The sequence below is a fragment of the Gambusia affinis genome, linkage group LG12 (genome assembly GCF_019740435.1).
Source record: "Gambusia affinis linkage group LG12, SWU_Gaff_1.0, whole genome shotgun sequence".
NCBI lineage: Eukaryota > Metazoa > Chordata > Actinopteri > Cyprinodontiformes > Poeciliidae > Gambusia > Gambusia affinis.
The window spans coordinates 8156389-8180759 of NC_057879.1; the positions used below are offsets into that span (position 1 = coordinate 8156389).

Here is a 24371-nt window from a genome sequence, read left to right on the forward strand (position 1 = left end):
GACCTCTTTATCAGAACCTAATTGTATTCATTTTATATTCTGAACCACTTCGCCAGGATAAAATACAGAATGGAACGATGATAAAATTATAGATTGTAATGACGTTACAAACACAAAAACACAGTGTTGGGGTCACACTTTGGTCTTTATTTGAACTTTCTGCAGACAGATGTTATCGTTTATCGGTCTGTATCTGCTAGGCATTCATCTGGAACGTCATCAGAGCAACATTTAGTTTTTTTTTTTTGTTTTGTTGTTCCTTTATCTCCAGAATAAATGATACAAATAATAGTACAATGTGAATTAGAAACAATGTTTTCAGAACATCCCAGATAGCACCATTAATGTAAATACTTGACTTTTAAAGAAGTAGCGTGTGTAAGTTTGGGTCAAAGAGAAAATGACAGACAAGAGTTTGTTCCTGTAAGCTGAACAAATAATACAAAAAATACAAAACGAAACCAAAAACAAACAAAAAAAAACAAAACGGTGTAAAACCTATAGTGTGCTTGGTTACTACTCAATAATCACAAATTTCTCCTGTGGCATACCTACTGTAGCAGTGCTGACAAGACGTGTAAATGGACACATTGGTTCTGGAAGTGTGTTAAGAGTTGGACCTGAATAGGCTCCTTTCAATTCTGCAAGCAAATTTTTCTTCCTGAACACAACACAATATAGAGCCACCTCAGTGCTTTTTATTCAGGAATGATAATGGCCACAGAGTTACATCTGGTGCCTCTGTGTGGGTTTTACATGTACACTGAAGGAGTTGGTCCCTCTGTCACTCAATGGCTTCTAACTCTATTGTGCAGAGCAATGCAGTTCCTCACTAGCAAATCCAGCGGATGAAGCGCTCAAAGAAAGCAGGTTTGCCCAGCACGGAGAAGTCGTCACCCTTAAAGATGGCAGATGAGTCTCCCAGTGACACCTCGCGCAGCACTTTTTCGTCGGTGTCACTTCCCAACGCGATCACCGTGGGAACGCCTTCCACTCTCTTCATGGCGTCCACGCCCTCGCCCAGCTGGTTGGTGGAGGTTATTCCGTCCGTGATGAAGACAAAGGCCACCTCAGCGTTGCGTCGGGACAGCCGTTGATTCTGCAAAAAGCGGAAGAGGGGGTTGGTGTTTGAGAAAAAAGTGATACTGCAAGGGACAACACAGGTGACAATAAATGTAACTTCTTTTCTTGGATCAGACAATTTGTAAAAATGTTGTGTCCAAACTGAAGACAATTTACTGCAGCACTGACAGGGTTCACCAGCTAGCAAATCATGTAGCCTTTACAGGGCCGGCCCAAGCCTCCATGGGGCCCCAAGCGAAATTTGGTTTGGGGGCCCTCCATCTCTGCTAACATTGTGGACTGGCTGCAATCAGCAGTCTGACCATTAGATCATTTACACCCCTGCAATAAACTCATTGCATCTCAGGCAGTGCAGTTTACTATATAGATATATAATATAGGATCCATTTTTTGGCCAATTGATTTATCAACCAGTTTGTTTTGATTGCTTTTACCCAGAATGCCCTGCGCAACCGTCCTCCTCCTGCTTTTGGAGCCGACTCCAGTCCACTTGCATCCACACATTCGAACCATGCTACTGTTTACTTCAACCGAACCGAGACCCAGGTTTGTAAGCAGACCAGAGATCAATTTTCTGATCCGCATCAGAGTCCGATTGCGCATTTACACCTCCCCAAACGAACCAAAGATCCCAGGCAAGCATGACAAAGTTTGATGAAAGTGGACTAAACGGGGATGTTGTGAATTCACGCTATTCTCAGGTGACACCCGGGACTTGTTTGAAAGCATCATACAAGTGAATCACAAGGGACGATAAATGTGGACATTAGTAGGTAGACATGACTCCTGAAAATGATTGTTAGACCAAATTCACTGTTAGGCCGAACAGTACCTGTCTGATCACCAGATTGTTTACAGCATAGATGATGCCGTTGCCCAAAACGGATGAGGAATCCAAATAGTTCACAGCAGCCAGCGAATTCATGATGATCGTGAGGTTATGCGTGAGCGGGAACTCTTCTTTGTGGTCTCCTGCGCTGCCGAACTGCAGCAGAGCCAGACGGGCCCTGGTGTCGTCGTTCGGGCCGTCGGCCAGGGTCAGGCGGCGGGCCACGTTCTCGATGAACTCCTTGGCCCGGCGGTGGTTCTCCACGCCCATCCTCTCCGAACCGTCCAACATGAAGATCACATCCACCGGCCTCTGCATACAACCAGCCACAGCTGGCTCTGAAACAGACCCACACACAAGCACAGCATAGTGTTCAGTCAGCAACAGCTGGAGCGCAGATGTTCAGAACGTTAAGGCTCAGAAAATACAATAACATGCAACGACTCTTTACATGCCAGCGTCGATCAAGGCTATTAACGTTCAACAAAAACAGCGCTGTTTGAGTTTGCTCTGCCATTATTATTATTTTTCTTTATTTCTTGCCAACACATAAAGATTGATTACATTCCATTGTATTCAAAACAACATTGTTGACATCTGATTGGTGCAGTCAAGGAGCTGGTAAAGTAACACTTGGTTAAAGCTACAAGGTGGTCAATTCTTTCTAGTCATCAAACTTCATAGGCCAAGCCACATGCTGTAAAAGTCATGCACCAGCCAGGATATAATGTACAATATTTCCGTCTCTGTCCGAGCCAAGCAAATCAACCAAACATACACATACAAAGGCCTCTGACTCATATACAAAATATTGTGAAATGTATTTATAGACCTGATATTTTCCATGTGTAATTACTTGTAGCCACCATAAAACACTCACAGGGAATAAAAGTACAGGCTGTGACCATGGATATGTGCAAAACAGCAAAAAAAAAAAAAAAGTGGGGAAACATTTTGAGTGATTCATAAAGCTCATGATTCACAGTGGAAATGAGGCTTCATCACAGAGCCACTGTGCAACAGTAACATGAACGGGTCTACAGTCGACACCATCAAATGGAGGACATCTGTTTTCCATTTTAACTCAGAAAAAGCTTTCGACTAAAAAAAAAAAAAAAAAGAAAAATATTCTGTGTACGAAATTAACATGTTTCTCTGGGAGACAAAAAAACCTGCATACATGACTGCATATTAGTGTCATTGTAGAAAGAAAAGGAGGAAATTTTTGCTAAAAAGTCAGAAATTTTGAGATTAGTCTCAAATGTGCAAATTTCTGAGACTGAAGTCAAAAATTGGCTATAAGAAACAGAGACAATTTCTAGAAAAAAACGAGGAAATTTCTGATTTTGACGTGGAAAATTCCTCTCACTCCCTAAAAAATCTGAAACTTAGAGATTAATCTCTGAAATTTGCTAGGAACAACTTGGAAATTTCTGAGTATGAAAATGGGAAAAAAATTACTTTAGGAAATGTTTAGATAAAAAACAAAAACAACAACAACATGTATTAGAAAATGTCAAAGTTTTGTATTCTTTTGCCTGAAATTGATGTCTATTTTTTCCCCGTCTACAACGGCCCTAATACGCCGTCGTAGGAGAGAGAGCCTAATCTACATTTTGAATTATTTTCCTTCGTCACACTTGCACAAAAACACACAAGTTTGCTCTCAAAGCTTCATGCAGTTCATTTCACTGGCCTGTACATATATTGCACCTGCAGAAGAAAAATAATGATTTAAACACAAATCAAGTCATTTTAGCAAGCTTATTATTAGTTAAGGTCATTGAGGCGAGGTAGCATGGTTAGCACTGTAGCACTAACAAAGCCCAAGGGCCTTCTCGGGGTCTCCCATAAGGTCGCCATAGACATATTTAAATGAGTCGATGAACAGCTTGGTCCACTGCTCCCTGTCCACTCCCTGGGAGAGTTTGGCTCTCTGGGCTGTGTACGCCATGGTTGCTATGCCAACCCCGTACTGCTGCTTGTTCAGGTTGCTCAGCAGGCCGGCCACACTCTCCAGTGAAGAGGGCCTGCCTTCTTCGGCCAGTGGCTTCCAGGGGGGCGGGGCTTCCCCCAGAGAGACGCCCCCTCCTGCAACAAGTGGGTGGAACAACATTGTGGGCGGGGGTCCCACCAATGCATCAACAGAGCCAGTTATGACGCTGGAGGTACGCCTAGTTGGTCTAAAACGACTCACAGCTCGACCAGTTAATCACATCTGAACAATGCAACAGTCACCAGCATAAATGTGAGCAATGAAAGCAGACATGAGCACCGGTCCAAATGTTACGCTGAAAAAACAGAAGTTTAACGTTTGCAGCTGTTCAAAGTACCTTCAAATTCTGACAATGGTCCAGTAAACCCATTTGATTTCATCTTATGCCTTTTGAGGCCTAAGAAGGCAGAGGCATAAACAAACTTTGTGACTGTTTAGTGCCCTCTGCTGGCCTGAATGACCCTAAAGAGATTGAAATTCTTAAAGCTGCAGTGTGTGACTTTTATAAAAAAAGATATATTTGTTTTACATATTTGTTGAAACTGTCACTATGTCGTGACATTACGGTATGAAACAGACAATCTATATAAAAAATCTAACTCCTCTGCCTTTTCCCGGTGCTAATTAGAAACAAGGAATCAGAGCCAGGAGGAAGGTCTTATCGCTGTCAATCATGCCCATTTGCCTGCCGCTCACCTCCCCATGTTTCCCCATGCTCTCTGCTACCACTACAGCTTCATCCTTGTCAACATAGCATGTAATAAATGCTAATGCTAGTTAGCATAGCCACCGATGACGGCAGACAAACGGTTTTTCTGTAACAATAAGTTGTTTCTCCACCATCCGCACATTCATCAGCGCGTTCACGTGGATGATTGACTGCGCTAAGGCCTTCCTCCTGGCTCTTATTGGTTGTTTTCATTCGGGAACTGTGTATTTTTTTTTCAGACAGCAACAGCGGCACTGGGAGGAGATTGATCCTTTCACAGATCATCCGTCTCATATTACACTGTCACGACGTGGTGATAGTTTTAAGAAATATGTAAAAAACACTTTTTTATTAAAGTTACGAGCCGCAGCTTTGTACTACCGTACATAGTTATATTCATGCACAGGTGCATATTAGAATCTTGTAAATTAATTCAAAACGTAGAATTCACAAATATTAACTCATTAAACACAACAGAGTGATATTTTGTTTTAATTTAGATGATTATGGCTAATATTAAATTAAAGCAAAACATTTTGCTTAGATGACATGTATATTACACAGAAAAGCTGTGATTGTCCCTATTGGTTAACTATTTTTTTTTCTACTAGGCTTTTTCCCTCCACTCAACTTTCCATTAACATACTTGGATATAATAATCTGTAGACTCTTCAGCAATGGCCTTTTCTGGCTTCCCTTCCTTGAGGAGAGAGGAAAACAAGCAGTCTTCCCTATGATTAAGTAGGCCAAGAGTTCTATGCTATGTGTAATATTCAACATTTCTGAGAAATTTGAGTTTTCCATCATTCTAAATCTTAACAGACATTAAACACTTGTAATGTATCACTCTGCATAGTCAACGCAACAAACCGGAATCAGGCCTTCAAATGAAATGCTGGTCCAACCCTGCAAAAAAACCAAAAACAAGACACAAGGTTCCCCATACCTAGAAGTATCGAATAAAACTGGTCTTACCTGATTTACATGGAAGTTCAGGGCATATGATGGCAGGATCTGAGAAAAAAATTTAACAATAAACAAACAGTTTATGGATTACCATTGGCAATATAATCTATAAACTCTCCACTAAGTAGACATGAAGTACATGTGGCATTGATCTGCTGTGTGACTTACCAGGGCAGAGCACGGTCTCAATCTTGTCGATGAATTCCTCTGCCACCAGGTCTGCGAATCGTCTCATTCCCATCACTCTGCCTGGCTTCTGGCAGGCAATGCTCTGCAGACTCTCGTTCTCCTCGACCTGCTCAAACATGTCTCCGATACCGATGGCGCTCACCTCGACACCCGGGTGGCTGCTCACACGGATCCATACAAACAAGAACAAAAACCAGCTCTGCGATAAGACTCTTTTTCACGCAAAGTCACAGTCCCACATTTTAAAACAGAGAAAAGCAGCCGCACTTGCACAGATACGGCAGCAGTCTGTCGTCGTCTCTCGGGTCGAAGCGTCCATCCGTAATCACGACAACCGTGACGTTGGCCTTGGCTCGGCGGCTGTCCCTGATCAGGTGGTCGTAGGCGAACTTGAGAGCAGATGGAGTCCAGGTTCCTCCTGCGATCCACTCTAACCGCTTCACAGCTTCCTGGACAGGAAGGGGGAAGAGGATAATGACAATGGATTTGTTAAAAATGGACACAAAAAGCTACACGCTGTATAGCTACGACAATATTTCTGAATTGCCGTTTTTAGCTTTAGTACTTGTTTAGTAAAGTAACATGTGCTTATATCCCTATTTGCCTCATAAGGGGCCTCAAGAGGTTTTGATGCGTAGAATCCAGTTCCAGATGTTTTGGGAATACTGGATGGCACTGGGTGATACTTCAGACAACATCTTCCTCCAAATGATACGTAATATTTTAGATGGTCTGTGAAATAGCTTAAAATCTTTTCAGCAGTTTTAATGCAGAGGAGTCCATGGCCTACCCTCACTTTGTTCCTTCTTAAGATGGAGATCCTTAAAAACAGACTTCAAATTATATTGTCTAAGTTGTTGGGGAATTGAAGTTGATGTTGTTGGAGCTTTCAGTAATACATCAAGAATAAGTAACACGAGAGCAAAAAAGCAATGCAGGGCGTCCTTGAAGACAAAGTAAAGTAGAGAGATACATGAATCTGGCGTCAGATCTGATCTCTGTTTAACTTCCTTCAGCTTCATGTGACAATAGACCTGATCAGCTTAAAATGATCAAACGTGTGGCCATCAGAATGGAAGAGCCATCTGTTCTATACGCTAAATGTAAACTTCTCCGTAATGAACGTCAGTGTTTATTTCTGTTCCAGTGTCGGTGAAACCTTAAACGCCGTCAAAGAGTTGATTTTGCTGTCGTTGAGATGGATTGCTTGGAAGGTCCCGTTGTGGCTGTACTGCACCACACCAACCCTTGTGCCTGTGAAAACAGGGGACCTTCTTGTTAGAGTGCTTCAATTCACAATCACTTCTGGAAACTTTGGCATTGCAACTTTGACATTTGGACCTGTTTCAGACTGCGGGTCTTTGGCAAAGGTTCCCAGTCTGTTGATGGTGTTGATGACGAAGTTCTTTTCCAAGGTGAAGTTGGTGAGTCCCACAGACTCTGAGCTGTCGATAACAAAGACGATGTCCACGGCTCCGCAGCGTTTCTCGCAGTCTGGAGATTTAAAGATAATGCAACCAATAAGTAATATACATAAAACAGAGGTTTTAGATGCTTCTACCCTTGTCACTAAACTCACCGCAGCAGCCACACGTCTCTCTGATGTAGTTCATGACATCACATTCCTGCAGGCGAATACACAATCATGACCTTTAAAACCGCTCAGTTTGTGTTTCACTCACTGATAAAACTGTGATTAGATGTGTTCTCACAGTAAGCCCGGGATCTCCCTCTGGACCTGGACCTCCCTGTCGAGGAAGACAACTTGAATTTACCTTTGGAATCTGTTTTGTTAAGAATACCACTGTAGGTGCCTAATGTTATTTGTTGACTTGCATTAGGACCAGGATTTCCTCTTGGTCCTCTTGACCCTGGTTCCCCTGGGGGCCCTGGTTCACCCTGATGAAGGCAAAGGACTCACTTAGCTGAGATGTTAAGTACAACATTATCTACATTGCATCTTTGAAGCTACTTACTGGATCTCCTGGAGTTCCTTTATTTCCGGGGTCTCCCTTTTGACCACAGTCTCCTCTGCTGCCAGGGGGTCCAGGCTTGCCCTTGTCCCCTCTTTCACCCTACAGAGACAATCCACGACAATTGAACCAACCTGACAACAAAGGGAAGGCTGAAGATCTCTGAGTGCCTATGTCTCGTACTGGATCTCCTCTTGATCCAGGATAGTTAAAGCCAGGTCTTCCAGGATCTCCCTGCCAAGAAGGTAAAAACACGTATGAAGTAAACTGAGAATGACATCACTGTGGACGAAGACAAATCTGCTGCTGGTAACCTTTGGTCCAGGCTGCCCAGGCTCTCCTCTCGGTCCCATATCACCAGGGTCTCCACTGGAGCCCTAAAGTTCAAACAGCGTCAAACGTGATCTAGAGATTTCTTCAGATGATTCGTCAACGTGACTTTCAACCTACGTTTCTTCCAGGCCCCCCTGGAGATCCTGGTGGTCCTCTAGGTCCTGGCAAGCCAGTGTCTCCCTGTTTAGATAAAACACAAAGGAAGTTATATTGAAAGTTAAAGTATATTAATGAGGATTTACCGTTGACCAGGCATTCCTTCATCTAATAAAATGGGTCTTTCTACCTTTGCACCTTTGCTTCCTGGTCCTCCGGGGAGTCCTCTCAAGCCCTCTGGTCCCATTTCACCCTGAAATGATATCACATCGGACTTCATCTGGATGCTGCAATATGGGAGGAAAGTTCTACAAAAATCTTTAGAAACTCTGTAGAAAGTTCTTACAAATGGGCGTGTGAACACCTACCTTCTCTCCCTTGGCACCATCTGATCCAGGTTCACCCTTGGGCCCGTAGTCTCCGCTTCTTCCCTAAAAACAAACAAACAAAAAAAAACAACAAAAGCCAAGAAAGGCCATCAGGCTGTACAAAGACAGAAAATGTGCAAAAATATATGAATATTCTGGATGCTCTTACTTCCTCGCCCGGTTCTCCCCGATTTCCAGGGATTCCCTAGAAAACAAAACATTTACAGATCAAGCATTCACTGTGTTGGACAAATTGGGTTTGAATTGACTCATCTGTCCTAATCATCTTACAGATGTTCCTTTAGTTCCAGGAGGGCCAGGTGATCCATCACTTCCTTTTTCTCCCTGCAAATGACACATCAGAGTTTAACCTATTAGTTGCGACAGAAAACATCTGCTTTCTCTGTACATTTCTGGTTTACCTTTGGTCCATCATCTCCAGTCTGGCCAGGGGGACCAGCTCTTCCTGGGCGCCCAGGGTCACCCTGGAAACAATGAGGCAGTTTTTAACAGTGACCTTCAAGAGTGAGAGGAAATGGTTTTTGGTTTTGTTTTGTTTTTTACAACCAAACGTGTTACCTTCTCCCCATCAGTTCCTGGACGACCACGTTCGCCGACATCTCCTGGATGACCATCGGGACCCTGGAAACCAGTTGATTCTGATCATAAATTTACTATAAAGATGCTCAAATTGATCTTAGATGGTGAAAAATGTCATACTCTGTCGCCTGGGTCTCCTTTACAACCCGGGGCACCAATCCGTCCAATTTTGCCCTGAAAGTAGGAAAAGGTTGCGAAATATGTGTGTCACCAAAGAACTCTACAGCTAGTTTTAAAAGATGACAAGCTCTATGATAAAAACTTCACCTTTTGTCCATCGGTTCCGTTACGTCCTGGAATACCAGCCACACCCTATTGGCAATAAACAGACCCAGTTAGAGAAACTGAGACTGGTTGGAAACCAGTACTAATAGGTGATGAGTCTAAAATCATCCACAAAAACCTACCTTTTTGCCCTGTGTTCCAATATCTCCCTGTATTCAGACACATTTAAAAAAAATGGTTACCAATAATTATTATTGCCAAACCTTAAATATCATCAGCATCAACAGACTGAATCCTGAACATCTTTATCAGAGCAAGAGTCTCTTTTGAATCCCTACAAAGCCAAGTTGAACTCTCACCTTCTCGCCTTTTGGACCAAAATCACCCTATGAAGAGAGGAAAAAGGAAAACCACTTCATACAATTTTAGTACTAGTCAAAGCTCAGTTAAAATCCAGTTGGTGAGACCCTCCCACCTTAATACCAGGCTGACCGATGGGACCTTCAATGCCGGGGTCTCCTGGGCGACCTCTTTCACCTTTTTGTCCTGCATAACCGTTATCTCCTTTTGCTCCCTGGTCAACAAGGTCCAACATGATTAGCGAAGGAAAGCGGCTGAAATATGCCCAGATCATGAGTGTGTATGTGGAAAACTCACTTTCTGTCCTCTGTGGCCTTTTGGACCAGGTGGTCCGTCTTTCTCCAGGCAGGTCACGTTATAACACTAGTGAAAAAAAAAAAAGCGTTGCGTAAGGATGTAACTGCCTACTTTAGATATTTCAAAGATAGTACTAGTAACAGTCCAGTCTTACTTCTATGAATGCCATATGTTTCTGTAAAGAAAAAGAAGAAAATATAAGCCCAAGAGTTAAAAACAATTAAGTTTATGTACAGTACAGACCAAAGGTTTGGACACACCTTCTAATTGAGTTCAATTAGAAGGTGTGTCCAAACCTTTGGTCTGTACTGTATGTTTGAGCATTACCATTGTCTTGATAATGCGGTCTATCGTTGCAGTATGTATGACAGGTATGCCCCGGCTAAGGTCCACAGCCATGAAGTCGTCCCTGAAGACCGACGCCGGGGAGTTGGCAATCTCTTTCAGTCCCGTCTCCTCGGTGTTCGCCGATGCCGCCACGGCAAACACCTTGATGCCCCTGTCACGCATGTCTTCCGCCGACACCTTGATGCCCCCACATGGGTTTCCGGTCACGTGGCCGTCAGTGATGACCACGGCGAACCGGAGGGGTGTGGTTGTTGGAGGGGGTCCACGCAGCATCTCCTCTGACATTTTTCGGAGAGCGCAGTCGATGTAGGTACCTTTTCCAAGGTATCTCTCAATTCTCACGAGATCCTGGAAAGGTAAACAAGCGGATCCTCACAAAGTGGAAGAACTGGAATAAAAACTACTTTCGGTGTTATATTTGGTGCAAGACAGGTTGTGCCGTGAGTATTTCAGAAACTACTAATCTACTGGGATTTTCATGTTGACAGAGAATGGAACAAGCAAAGAAAAATATCTGAGGTGCAGAAGGATGGGCAGACTGATTTCAAATGACTGGAGCTCAAAATGAGCCTAAATATCCAATCATTATAACTAAGATGTTTTCACTACCAATTCAGAATGCAAAAGACATTGAACCTTGAAGCGGAAAGGCATGGCAACAGAAAGCCTTGAAAGGAGACCTTCCTGTCAGCTAAGAACAGGAAGCTGGGGTTAAAATGCCCTAAGGTCCACTAAAATTGGCTAATAATTATAAATCTTAGCTTTAAATGCAACATTCCTGTAGGTAGGGTCAGACTGAGGAGTAAACAAGATGACGGCAAGGACAGCATCCTGGATTATATCCGCCAGAGTGATTTGAAGGATTATGCCTTGAGACACTTTGGTTCGGTTAGCATAAACTATTCAGTTGTTGCTGCTGAGCATGTCAATCTGAAATCATTAAATCATCTCATTTAACATGATAATAAGTTCAACGTACTCCAACAACCTCCATTCCTGCAAATGTCACTCATCTCAAATATCTTTTTTAAACACAATCAAGGAAGCCTCAACAATAAAGCTGTCTTTCAAACATGCAATCTCTAAGACTGCACAATATATCGCAAATATGCATGCAAAGTTCATAAAGCACAGGACTGCTTGGCACTGCAATAACTGTTGGCTTACATATCCCAAACTCAAATTTTACATGCTAATGTATTATTTAGCTTGTTGAACAATAGATGCACACGCTGGAAAAATAAACCCGCCAAAGGTCACAAAGTGAGGGAAGCACAAAGGAGAACAATTAATTTTATCATTGCAATATTTACCAATATCATCGCTACATTTTCTAATATCATGCAGCCCCAACAACCACCAATGAATATTTTTTCGCATTGTTATTTAACCTTTACTTAAACAACAAATAATACAATACCTTTTGGGAGGTAGAATCTGCCCAGGCCGTACACAGATTTGTGAAAGGAAGCTTTTCCTGAGTTTGGCTCTAAATCACCGGCTGTATATGTAATTGTAGGTTGTTGTAAGTGTAGTGAGCAAATATGTTCAAAAGTTCCTGACCTCAGTGCAGATGTTTAAGAGCATTGAACTGAACTCCAACAAATGTAAATCATGTTTAGGTGTTTGGGAGGTTAGCCTAGCCAGCTGTAGGATCAAGCAAACGTGAATTTGAATATAAGGTCAGAGAGGGCTCTAAGCTAATGAACAAAATTATTTATCGTTTGGGATCACAAATACTCAAACGTAAAACACACGACAAGCGAAATGCTTCTTTCACATGAGCTAGGAATAACTTTTAATGTTGACATCAGCAACATCTGTGTTTACGTGACGTTTCAACATGGATGCAGTTAATAGCCCACATTAACACAACATGTCTTTCTAACGTTTAAACAAACATAAATGGAGATTTGTGGAGCAGGCCTGCGTGAGTTCGTATGCATGAAGGTCTTACGGAGAGGAACGCGTCCCTTCCTTGGATGGGGCTGAAAACCTCCTGAGTCTGGGAGAAGTGCAGTCCTCCGATCTCCCAGGTGATTTTAACGACGCCCCGGAGTTCTTCATCTTTCAATCGTCGTACAAACTGGTCCGTGAATAACTATGGAAAAGGAGCGACAGAACATCATACTACAGTACAGGGTGAAAAAAAGTAAAAGTTTCTTTAATGCCTCAAAGTAAGTGGGTGAAAATGAAAAGCATAGCATGACTTCTACATCCGCCTGGATGTGGATTTTAGTTTCATTCTTTTGGGAACAAGTGCGTTCAATTTAGCAGAAACAGTTGGGATTTACTCACTTGGAAACAGAAATATAAAAGTGTACCATTAAGTTACCAGCTAACTATTATTAAGATGTTTACAAAAGAAATCAAACAAAACAAAATAAAGGCACGGATTAGCTAACTATGTAGCTAACAATGCTACCAACTGTGGCACGATGGCATTTTTCAGTGTCTACTTCTCAACATACTGCTGTACATTTACACTGTTCTATTTCCTAAACCTGCCTTCAAAATGCCTGTCAACTATGTGTGGTGACATTCATAAGTCAGAAAACGAAATGAAACAGCTTCGCAAGGCAGCACGGCTGTGTCTGCTGAGAGTAATGCATAAAAACGACTCCAAAAACGGGAACTGAGGCAAACAACGTGGACTGACAGCTGAGGAGGACGGACACAGAGGTCAAACAAATCTTTATTACTCACTGTTACGAAATATGGAGACGATATTTAGTGTGTGGGACTGCATCTGGAAGAGGAATTTACTCTGAGGATTTCACGTCATCAAAAAGGATACTGAAAGTTGTGATTTTGCAAAGCCGAACGAAAAGATGAAATTACTTTGAGGTAAGGACGCAAACAAGAACTTGGTCTCCAAACGTCCACTGTGGTGCGACGTGTTTGATTTTACTGTGATTCATGAGTCGACAGTACTGCTCACTGGTACAGTACAAAAAGCAGTGCCTGCGAACAATTTTTTTGTCATTTCTTATTTATTTCCTCAATTTATTCCGATTCTCAACAACTTATCAAATCAGCATGACCGCTTCTGATGAGGATTTTGAAATCCCAGCTACATTTTCCCACTGACTCAGCTATTATTTGTGATTCAAACTAACAATGCATTACATCGTCAATTCACAATAAAATAAAATCAGTATTACTTGTGGAACTAATTTCATTCCACATCAATATCCGATAGTATTTTAATATTTTTCTACAGTGTTATAATTTTAGACGTCGTTTTTCCTCCTATGTAGCACATTCACTACAGCAAGATGTATCAAAAGGCTTCATCTTTTGATATAATTTTGACTGCAGCTGCATAATTTTACTCTCTGAAAGGCAGTTTTGGGAAGTTTTTCCACTTCCTTACCGTCCTGCTAAAATTTTCCTGATTGCAAAATTGGCTCTTCATTCAGGATTGTTTGTCAGAGTTTAGTTTAAAAAAAAAAAAGATTTTTCATTTCACTGACTGAAAATATGGACAAGTTTGAATTTTCAGTTCATTTTTTTTTTTGTTAAGGAACGGCATGTTTTCTTGTCGTTGCCATTTCTGACAAACTGCTGAGGGAATTTGACCTCTGCGTGCTTCATAGATGACATTCAGTGTTCATTCATCTAATAACGCCCATCGTTTTTCAATGGTTGGATCATTTTGACAACAAATTAGCACAAATTACTAATCAAATATTTACCATGGCAACCTTGATATCTGTATGGTCAATATGCCACATCCAACTCCCAACATTGCAGTCTGGATTAGCTTATTCATAAAGCAGTACATTAAACTGAGCTGACTTCACAGCAGCAAAATCTTCCTTTTATATCTGCGACTAAACTTTATTAACCATCAGATCTGTCGCTCCATGAAACAGTGGATAAAATGGATAAAGACGAACCCGGATGCTTTTCACCAGCGCTCCAGGGGGCGACTCCTGCAGCGCAATGGTCTCAGATGTGTCTATGGTGAAGTACAGGTGTATGGGACAGTTTCTCTTCTCTGAAAGAAACACACCCGCGGATGGGGTTAAAAGGTGCTTGGTGTTGCACTGTCAACTGTTGCCGCGGAGATGGTGGCACTCACGGTTGCAGTCTGCCTTCTGGGCGTGAGTCAGGGCTCCGAGGAGAAGGCAGAGCACGACGGTCTCGAACGCCAGCATTTTCTTCTTCTTCTTTTTCTTCTTCCTTTTCTGCTGCTTTTGTCTAAAACAGAGAAGAAGGAGAAAAAAAGAAAGCAAAGAAACAAGGCGCACATGAGTTGACACAAACGTTGCTGCCCTATCCAGGCTGGCAGATTGTTAAAATGTAAAGTGCTAGGAGCAAACTGACAAAATAAAAATTAAACTTGCTTTGTTTCAGTCACGGAGCGATAGTTTGTCGTCTATAACATTCTGAACAGGATTTCACCTGGTCTCTCAGTCAACTGTTTCAGATAAAAAAATTTAAAAATCCAGCAAACAATGGCAATATTTTTTGCAGAGAGAACAAAATGGCTGTCAAACAATTAGTTATATTAATGATCTAGTTGCACTCTAGTAAAACGGAGATAAAATTAAGGCCTTAAATGAGAAGCAACTACCAAACTCCAGCTACAAACTGTAGAAATCCACTCCGCCATCCTGCTTTCAGGTTAGGGAAATATTATTTTCGGGCTGTTAACACAAAAGTAAACTGATAACAGATGCATATTTTTGATTTAATTTAATTATGTATGCAGCTAACGGCCTCAGATTTAGCTTTTAGTCAGTTAAAGTCTGCTGCCCCCTAGAGGATTTCCTCGCTGTCACAGTCAGATTAACCTGTACGTTTTGGTCTTGGACAGTGTTTTTCCAACCCTGGTCCTCAAGGCACACTGCCTTGCATGTTTTAGATGTCTCCCTCCTCTAACGCACCTGATTCAGATTATTGTAGTTCAGTAAAAATAAAATAAAAAAACCTTGTTAACCGGCCATGAATTGAAATTGTGTGCTGAATCAAGGAAATACATAAAACATTAAGGGCAACATTCCTTGAGGAGCAGGCTTGGGAAACACTGGGAGGAACACTCAAGAGCTGAAAAGAAAGAGTTTGTATTCCTTATCTGCATATCCAGTCAATAATGGATGTACACATTGAAGCTGGTATGTGATTCGTTTCTGCCAAGTCTACTTCATGGTCTTCTCCTAAGGAAGAGCATGAATCTCTGAAACATGTAAACTGGTAAAATGTGTGCTGGATGTTTTTGAGATTTTTAATATCACTCAAACATTTACAGTATATTTGGAGACTTTTTTTCTCTTTTTTTTTCTCTTTTTTTGCATCAGGACTGCTTTCATGATGTCCTAAAGTCTTAAATTCATGACTCTAGAAGTAAAGTCTTAAAATGTCTTAAATAAATTTTTTTAGGGCTGCAGCCCTAGTCACCTGTCTTCCTTATCTTTGTTTGTTTCTTTCTTTGGATGGGTTGTACTGAAATACATTTTGTTATGCTTCTACACAACAATAAAAGCATTCTGATTTTGTGTGATCAGCTGGCCTTAAATACGTTATTCACAGGTTTTAAGTTTATCTTGGCAAAACTATTTAATTTCATATATTCTATATGTATTTTTTTTTCTCATGGGACGTTTCTGTCTGGCAAAAGTTTGAGTCGCATGAAGACGTCTTCATTGTATTCTGTGACTCGAGGCTATCGATAACCCACTGCTAACATACTCTTGCTAGCTATCTAGTTAGCTAGCTTTCTTGTGTCTATAGCCAAAAAGGCAAATACAAATCTATTGCCAGTTGGCTCTACTAAGTTTGTTCGTTTCTATGGAGATACAGATCTTAAATTTCCTTCATAGTGGTCTTAAAAAAAGTCTTAAATTTGAGTTGGCGAAACCTGCAGAAACCCTGGCTTTACATTGAGGCAGCCAGGAGAAGCACAAAACCAAAGCGGACTCACACACTGGACTGGAGGAGTCTACCCTGATCACAAATTCTTTTAAACACAGTTTGTATAGATAGAAACAGCTGTAATAAAAAAAACTTTTGTCCCTCCCCTCCACAGACTTCTTCTGTCTGTACTTTTTATCCGCCCACTCTTAATATTTCACATCATCAAACTAATTGCAATATGAGACAAAGACAACCGGAGTAAATATAAAAGTTTTTAAATTATTTTATTTATTAAAAGGAAAGTAGCTAAACAAAGCGTAGCTGCCTCTAGTGTTGTGCTAACGAGCAACTAGTATTTCATACACTGGACAAGTTTTCGGCCACTCTTCTATGTAGAACGGTTTTAATATTCCCAACTGGGAGGAGTTTGCTGCAGCAGCAGCAGGACCACTCAAAGCTTCATTTTCGTTTTTGTTTAGCCAATCAGAGGTGGACATAGGGTTGCTTGGTTTACTGTTAACTCATGAATACGAAGAGTTCGCTCAAGGGATTCATGTACAATCCATAGTTCCAACAATTACATGAAGCAACTCGGTAGTCCAGGTCCAGAAGCACCAAATGAGCACCAGACCATAACGCTACTGTCACCATGTTGTTCGACACGTTATATTTGAGTGATCATTCAAAATCTGCATTTGTTTTTTGTATGTACTCAGGTTTTTTTTTGCCTGATACCAAAATATGTTTGATAAGCTGAAACATTTACGTTTAACAAAATAAAAAAAAGAGAGAGAGAGAGAGAGAGAGAGAGAGAGTAGAAATCAAAAAGAGTGTAAGAAGGGGAACCAGGTGATATTCTTGAAGGAACCTCCACTGCCTCTGGGGAAAACAGTTTGGACCATTTAACAAAAAGTTTTCTGTCCAAAGTTTTTGCCATGGGGGCCAAAGTTGTAAAATAGAAGGCACTGGGGCCTTAAAGATTGTAAATATTGCATAAGATTTTAAGAACTAACCTTTTGTACTTATCTGCTTGGTAATAATCTAAAATCTTTCAATTTTATCAAAAAGAAGAAAATAGTAGAATTTTTGTCAAAAATTAATCTGTGAATCATTGCAGATATGAAACATTTAAAAAAAAAAAGAGTCCACAGCTTCACATTTTTGGCAGGTTGATTGTTTTCTTAATTTGAAAAGAAGTCAAATTTACTTTTGGGAAAAAATCGGCCGGTGTTTTTGATTCTAGTTGCCTCGAAATTAAAATGAGTCCAAAAATGTTGTCGTAAAAAAATAATGCCCATCTGCATCAACCACCTATAACTGCAGGTCAGATTTGCTCCTGTCTCGAGCAAAATCCTACAGAGGGCCCCAAATGGCCCCCAGGCCGCACTTTGGACACCCTGCACTGCAATATCACCTTGCTGCACAGATAATCTCACTAAATACAATTAGCACAAACTACAAATTGGTTAGCTTAGCAGTGCAGCCACTCAATGATTCACTGTGGAAAGATGGTTGTTTCCTGGACAGAAGGACTTGGATAAAGTCTGTATCGGTTCAAAGAGTGAACGGATGTGTCTTTAGGTGTTTGTATCTTCGCTTCCTACCAAATCCTGAGCCATTTGTGACCCAAAAGTTGAAACATCGCACGCAGTGTCCTTTAAAACCACAAAAAGTCCAAACTAAATGCTGCTCTCTATGTGGGGAGCAGAAATAACATGTAAACAATTATCCTCCAGTGTCCCTGTTATTTGTTACTATACACGAATCTGAGCAACTTACAGCAAGTAAAGTGACAATCACTGAGTTTATGCAATTAACTAAAAACCTCAAAACCCTCATGAAAAACAAAATGTCTACCACTTTAGAGGGAGAAAACACAGGATAATTATCTATCCGGCTTCGAGGATCTGCAATTAAACAACCTACCAACTTATCCTAAACATTTGAGCCCACATAGAAATAAATAATCCCTTTCCACATGTTTTCCAAAGGAAGTTTTCTTACTCATCATTCTTAGCTCTCCTTTAATTGTGTTTTAACTGTCGACTAACGGATTAGAGGGGCACGCGCATTCCTGTGGCGCCCTCTCGCGGACAGAAAACAGGGCAGTGGAGAGGAGTCGCTCCTGCAAATGTTTTCACTCTTCTCCAAGGAGCCTAATCCAGCCACCTCACTTCACAAGTGAAAATCACGCAAAACAAATATGCAACCAGCTTGACACTAAGCGTCAAGAAAGTTTGGACGTTTTCAGAGGGCGCGGATGCTCACATCCAACTTTAATCAAGCATAGGTTTTGGGTTACATTTCATTAAAAGAAGATGAGATATAAATTAGTTCAGATACAGCAAGAGTAACGACAACCACATCTGGAGAGCTGTTGTGCGTAAAAGAGCGCAGCTTACCTGAACCGCTGAGCACTTCAAACTTTTACGCAGTGGGACCCCACAAAGCTGGTTATCTCCTCATCTCCACAGAGGGGAAAAGCTGATGGAGGACAACGCGGGAAAGAAAAGCTGCGTGATGTGCGCTTACTTCCCGCAGCAGAGAGCCGTCCTTTCGCCCTGCCGTCCCGGTTCCAACCCCAGCCAAAAGAAAAAAAAAAAAGTCCTGATCCCTCCTCCAAGGAGCGCGCGCGACATTCGACGGTGTGCGCCGCTGTCCGCGCGGGGGCGCCCTAGCTCCGTCGGAGGCCGCGTGCACGCGCGGACGCGAACTGTCACCACAGCAGATCGATCGGGCCAGTTATTAATCAATGACGCCTAAAGGGCCGCTCGCTCGCTGCTGTCTCCGCTCGTGGACGGACTTGACTTCAAACCGGGTTATGATGCCCGTTTGGCATCAGACCAAACATGTTTTCCCCACATTTACAGATTTATAAATCTGAAAACATTTGAGCCCATAATATCACATAGTAGCTGAGTTCACATGCACTGCAAAAAGGTCTGGTTTCTAGTGCAAATATTTTAGTAAAGTTGAAATAAAACAGAACTAACTTCCAAATAACTTTTCAGGAAGATATAGGAACTGTTCCCCAGGCTGGTACACATGACTAGATTCAGAATTCTTAGGAAGGACTTATTGTTGTTGTTGGTATTGTTATTATTATGATTTAATCAACATGTGGAGGGACTGAAGTCATATAGAGCAGGATAGAGAACAGACCAAACGCCCTCAATACTCATAAAGACACACATGTGCATGAATGCTGGAGGGTCTGGACGCCTGTTTGTGATTAGTAGGCAGAGTGAGGGGAGTTTACAGCCCGAGTAAACACTTACAGCCCGATCATCATGTTTATACATTCGTAGGTGCACCAGTTCTCTCCCCGCTGCATGTCTTTGAATGATTGTGCACCTAGTGGGAGGTATTCCTGTTAGCGCTGGGAAATGTGGAAAATTTACACAGACGCCTGAACAGTTTTAACAGCTAAACTTTCATTTAGCTCAGCTAATTACGCATGCGAAGGTCGTAACCATCTGGCCCCAGAAAACAAAAGAGGCTAAAGGCGCAGTATTACCTAAATTCAACTTTTTTTTTTTTTTTTTTTTTTTTTAAACTTTAAATCATGTTATAATGTTGTTCCCTCATCAAACATATACCTGGACTGTTGCCTTGATTCTTTAAACTCCATAGCAACCATTCAGCTGTGCAAAATGCTTGATGAGACCAGGCACAAAGCTCCAGTTTCCAAACTTCCGGCTCACAGAGCAACAGAGCAGCCCTTACCCTGTCAGCTCCTTCAGACTAGCCAGCATCAATTAGCAAACACGTGAAAGAACTGCACATCTGCTGAGCTCATTGTAGGAGCTACTTCTCAATGCAACGTTGATAAAAACGTTGTTAAAGGGTCAATAGAGGAGCCATGTTGTTATGACTTCTTGACGACAAAGTGTCAGAAAGAGCAAGAGTTTTTTTTAAAGGGAGAGAGGTCTAAATTCAATTAATTTTACATATATACAGCCTTCTTCTAACAACTGAAGGCAATATAGTTACTTGATTGCACTGTAAAATAGGACAATGTGGCTGGAAAACACACAAGCTCCTTCAGACAGCTTTTCGATCATACAAAGCTAGCTTCAAATTTTGTTCCACAACAGTAACAAATTTAAATAAAAAAGAAATATTTGGCATTTTCCCAGACTGAACAGAGAAGTCACAAGTCTTTTCAGAGATATTCAAGTCTGGACTTTAACTGGGCCACACATGAGAATATTCTGATCTAAACCATGCTACATATGTGGATCTGGCCACACGTTTAGAGTCGCCACCTTGCTGAATATCTGATGGACTCTGACGGCTTTTTAGCCTGAGACAATTTTGTTTTCAGAAATGTCTTATTGTTCTTCCCACAGCGCCATCAAGTCGCCCTCATCAAACTGAATGAAATTGGTCTCAAACGTTTGTGCAGCAAACATTTTCGTTTGTGCCGCTATGTTTTAAAGGTCTTGATAAATGTTTCCAGAGGTCATCAGAGGTCAACCAGTCACTCCATGTTTACAAAATCAATCAAAAATAAAATCAATTGTTTCATATTTGTGCAACGTTTTTTGTTTGTGCCGTTATAATTGTAAATATATATATCTTTAAAGTGTCCAGAGGTGACATCAACAAAATCAAATGAAGCTGGTATAAATTTATTATGCTGTGTTTGTGCAGCTAAAAATTTTTTTGCAGCACAGTCTGTTGACACCAAAACTATTTGATTCTGCAAATGTGGACCGGCCGGTTGACCTTTGACGACCTCTGGAAACATTTATCAATATCTTTAAGCGATGGCGGCGCAGACAAAAAAAAAATTGCTGCACAAACGCAGCAAAAAATGTTTGACACAATTTTGCTTAATTTGAAGAAGGTGGGTGAATGGGATCAGGGGGCAATTATGACCAGCTTTCCCCAGCATGGCATTTGAAAAAGGTCAGGGGGTATGAACACTTTTGTGCCTCCAAGGTGAAAATACAAATGGAAATAGTACACAATGCTTGAAGAAACAAAAACTCTGTGTGAACTAGGTTGACTCAGCCTTGGGTTTCAGAGAGCTTTTTTGCCAAATGTGGAGATGGAAAAAAAAAAAGAAAGAAAGAACAAAAGATAGAAACTCTAAGACAGGAAAGGGGATGAAAAGAAGAAGGCCAGATGCAAACCAGAGTTATTACCGTGAAGATCCTCTCTATCTCTGCTGCGGAAGGGCTTTTCCTTAAAAAGAGAAGGATAGACGAGTTGAGCGCTGTGAGACGGAGAGATGTGGCAGAGGTGGAGAGATGGGGGGCACAGAGAAGAGGGGGTGTTCTGGTTTCTCTGGAAGCAGTGACTCACAGAATAGGAATGACCTTCCTCCCTAAGCAGTTTCTGCTTCTGCTTCCCTCTGTCTCTCTCGCACACAGCCTCTTTATTTTTTTTTTTCCGTTTAATTTTCTTTTCTTTTTTTTTATTTTATTTCTTCCACATGGAGCTAAATAGTGTTTCAGTCCAGGGAAAGGACGGGAAGGAGTGGGACGAGGAGGGGGATTTCTGCAGAACCAGCACCAGAATTATAAACATCTCATTTCTGCACATATTGCCAGAACACAGAGAAAAAAAATGAACTCAGGGGGTCATCAGATTAACAAAAGAATATCATGTACTTTTAACTAAATAATCTTTCAAACAAAAACGTGATACAATCATGTTGGATAAACAAGAAATTCAACAACTTCACGTTTATGAAATTTAATTATGTTGAGATAACATGATTCATTACATGATTCGGACTGATCTTGTGCTGAAGCCGAGTGAGATCACGCGATGTCACGCGAGTTCACGCGAGTTCACGGGAAATCACCCGATATCACACAAGACCACGCGAGACAATCGTTTTTTGTCTCAATTTGAATAACATACTCAAATTGAGATAACGTGATTCAATTTAGTCAGATTCATTTCCCTCCGAAGAGGATCTAGCGAGATCAGGGGATCACGAGAGATTATGAGACATAACTGTTTTGCACCTGGGAAAACTTCAGAGCGGTTTTAGTTACACATTAAACTATAGATATTTGATTTTCTCTGCAGGGAACTATTGGCATTTAAGAACTGCACTGTAACAAATGGCTGTAAAAACTGCAGCATGAAAATACAGTAAAATGGCTGGGTTCTGTTGTACCTTTTCTAATTGTTGACTGTCCTTTCTACCCTTTCACCCAGTCCTGTCTTAAAACATTTAATAATGTAACTTAAAAAATTGTCTTTGAATTAACGTAACTAAATCATGGAAAGGATTTTCACACGATTAAATAGCTTTCTTTCAGCATGAAGCATGTTTGTTGAGCTAACTTAATTTTCATGAGTTGGATCAACTTAATAAGTAGTGTGAAGGTATCACTGTAACATAAGTTGGTTTCTCCAGCGTGCTGTGGTGGCGCAGGGGTTTAGCACACTGCATGTTTGGAGCCCTTAGTCCTCAACGCAGATGTTGCTGGTTCGACTCCCAGTCCCGGTGACCTTTGCCACGTAACCCTGTCTGGTTACTGTCTCAATAAAATACGAGCCACTAGTGCTGCAAAAACTCTTTGGGGAAAAAAAAAAAGTTGGTTTCAACTAGTGCAACTTTCTAAATTTGCATTAATCTTAATCAAGTAAAGTAAATTATTTGGTCCAAAGCATTGCAAATTAGTTGGGCTGGCTCTTTTAAATTACATTGGGTCCAACTATAGTAAACGAATCAACCTTAATAAATTAAGTTGACCTAACACATTTGCTTTAAATAGGAGTAACAGATTTACATGGTGCTGAAATAAAGCTAAGTAATCAGGTGGAAATCCTTTCCATAATTTTTTATGTTCATCCAAAGAGGTATTTTTTTCAGTGCAACTTTCTTTCTTTCTTTTTTCTTGTACTGAAGATGTTCAAAAGCTTGACTTGATTCAGGCAGAAAATTGAACAAGCAGACGAGAATTAACACAAAGATCGAAACAAAGCAGCAACTTTTGAGGCCTCTTGCAGTTCTTTGTACATCTGATACTTGCTTTGTACTGGACGCCAGGGGTGACATTTGAATCTGAGAATCTCGTTCAGCCTAAAAACACCGAGATAGCTGGATGAAACATTCGGTTAGATTAACACTGACCCTGTTTTTCTGCTGTTTCTTTCTCCAGATGTGGTTGCTGCTCAGACAAAACAGCTGGGAGAAGTTCTCTGCTGGGAGAAGTTCTCTCCAGTGCACCACACAGACACGCACGCATTCACACCAGTCTGTGCGCAGCGCCGTGCATATTGAAAATCAAACCCATGTGGCAAACTTATGTGATTTCCAGAGAATTTCGCAGGAAAAAGGTTGCGCTTTGGGAGGCCGGGTGAGATTGCACAGAATTTAGCTTGGCGGCAACAGCGTCGTTCAGCTGAAATTCCGAGGAAAAGCCGCGGCGGAACCAAAGCAAATAAAAAAAACGCGAACCTTGTATTTTATACGCGCCTCGTACATCACGCACAGAAAACATGCGGCGCTCGAGAGGCCACACGCCGTGCGCGAGTATGTACACAGTCACACAAGCAAACGCATGATGCGATACGTGGATTTGGGGCCCCGTGGCTTTTAAGGACAACACGGACGCAGGAAGACATGAATCAAAAGAGTGGGAACGTACAGCAGTCGAGGGCGCGCGCGCGCACATCTGCATGGCGTCAGTGAGTGAAAAATCGTGATCAAAGGAAGAAAAGTTGAGAGCTGCAGTTGAGAATTGTTGTTCCAGTCTGATATGTAATATAAAGCATGTGTCCTGCTGAGAACCAAAGGATGTATTTATATTTGCGGTTACATAAATCTGAATTGGAAAAACAATGATGCAGGAGTACAAATTCTGTTGTAAACATCTTTTATCTCCGCGGGAGGAATTTCACCGGCGACCTCTCTAACCTCTTAGAGAGGTGGCCGTTGATGCAACGCAGAAAGCCTGAAATAGTTTTTTAAAAGGCCGCTGCAGGCCGGGAGATTAACAGGCAGATAGCCGCACTGAAAACACCAGGCGGACACCAGGTGAAACGTGGACGTGATTTTCAATTTTACCAAAAGGAGACGTTCCAGGACCTCACCAGAGCGGCCGCTTTTCATTGGCTGAGGCCCGTTCTATGTGGTCACGTGGTTGGCCGTCTCACAAACACAAGC

The 24371-nt window shown here is 41.5% G+C and overlaps 1 protein-coding gene across 1 annotated transcript; it reads right to left on the bottom strand.

Moving 5' to 3' along the window:
* Positions 1 to 126: 126 nt before the first annotated feature.
* Positions 127 to 18838, bottom strand: col6a2 (collagen, type VI, alpha 2). The gene is made up of 32 exons (XM_044133343.1): positions 18637 to 18838; positions 14460 to 14578; positions 14275 to 14375; positions 12330 to 12473; positions 10352 to 10720; positions 10179 to 10199; positions 10025 to 10090; positions 9843 to 9941; positions 9727 to 9753; positions 9550 to 9576; positions 9410 to 9454; positions 9263 to 9316; positions 9122 to 9184; positions 8965 to 9027; positions 8834 to 8887; positions 8712 to 8747; positions 8543 to 8605; positions 8365 to 8427; positions 8196 to 8258; positions 8060 to 8122; positions 7929 to 7979; positions 7749 to 7847; positions 7609 to 7671; positions 7485 to 7520; positions 7352 to 7397; positions 7114 to 7266; positions 6932 to 7026; positions 6040 to 6221; positions 5752 to 5930; positions 5593 to 5631; positions 1916 to 2250; positions 127 to 1099 (listed from the first exon to the last, which is right to left on the bottom strand). Exons 2-32 carry the CDS (start codon positions 14533 to 14535, stop codon positions 833 to 835), a joined length of 3042 nt encoding a protein of 1013 aa, XP_043989278.1. The 5' UTR covers positions 14536 to 14578; positions 18637 to 18838; the 3' UTR covers positions 127 to 832.
* Positions 18839 to 24371: the final 5533 nt, after the last annotated feature.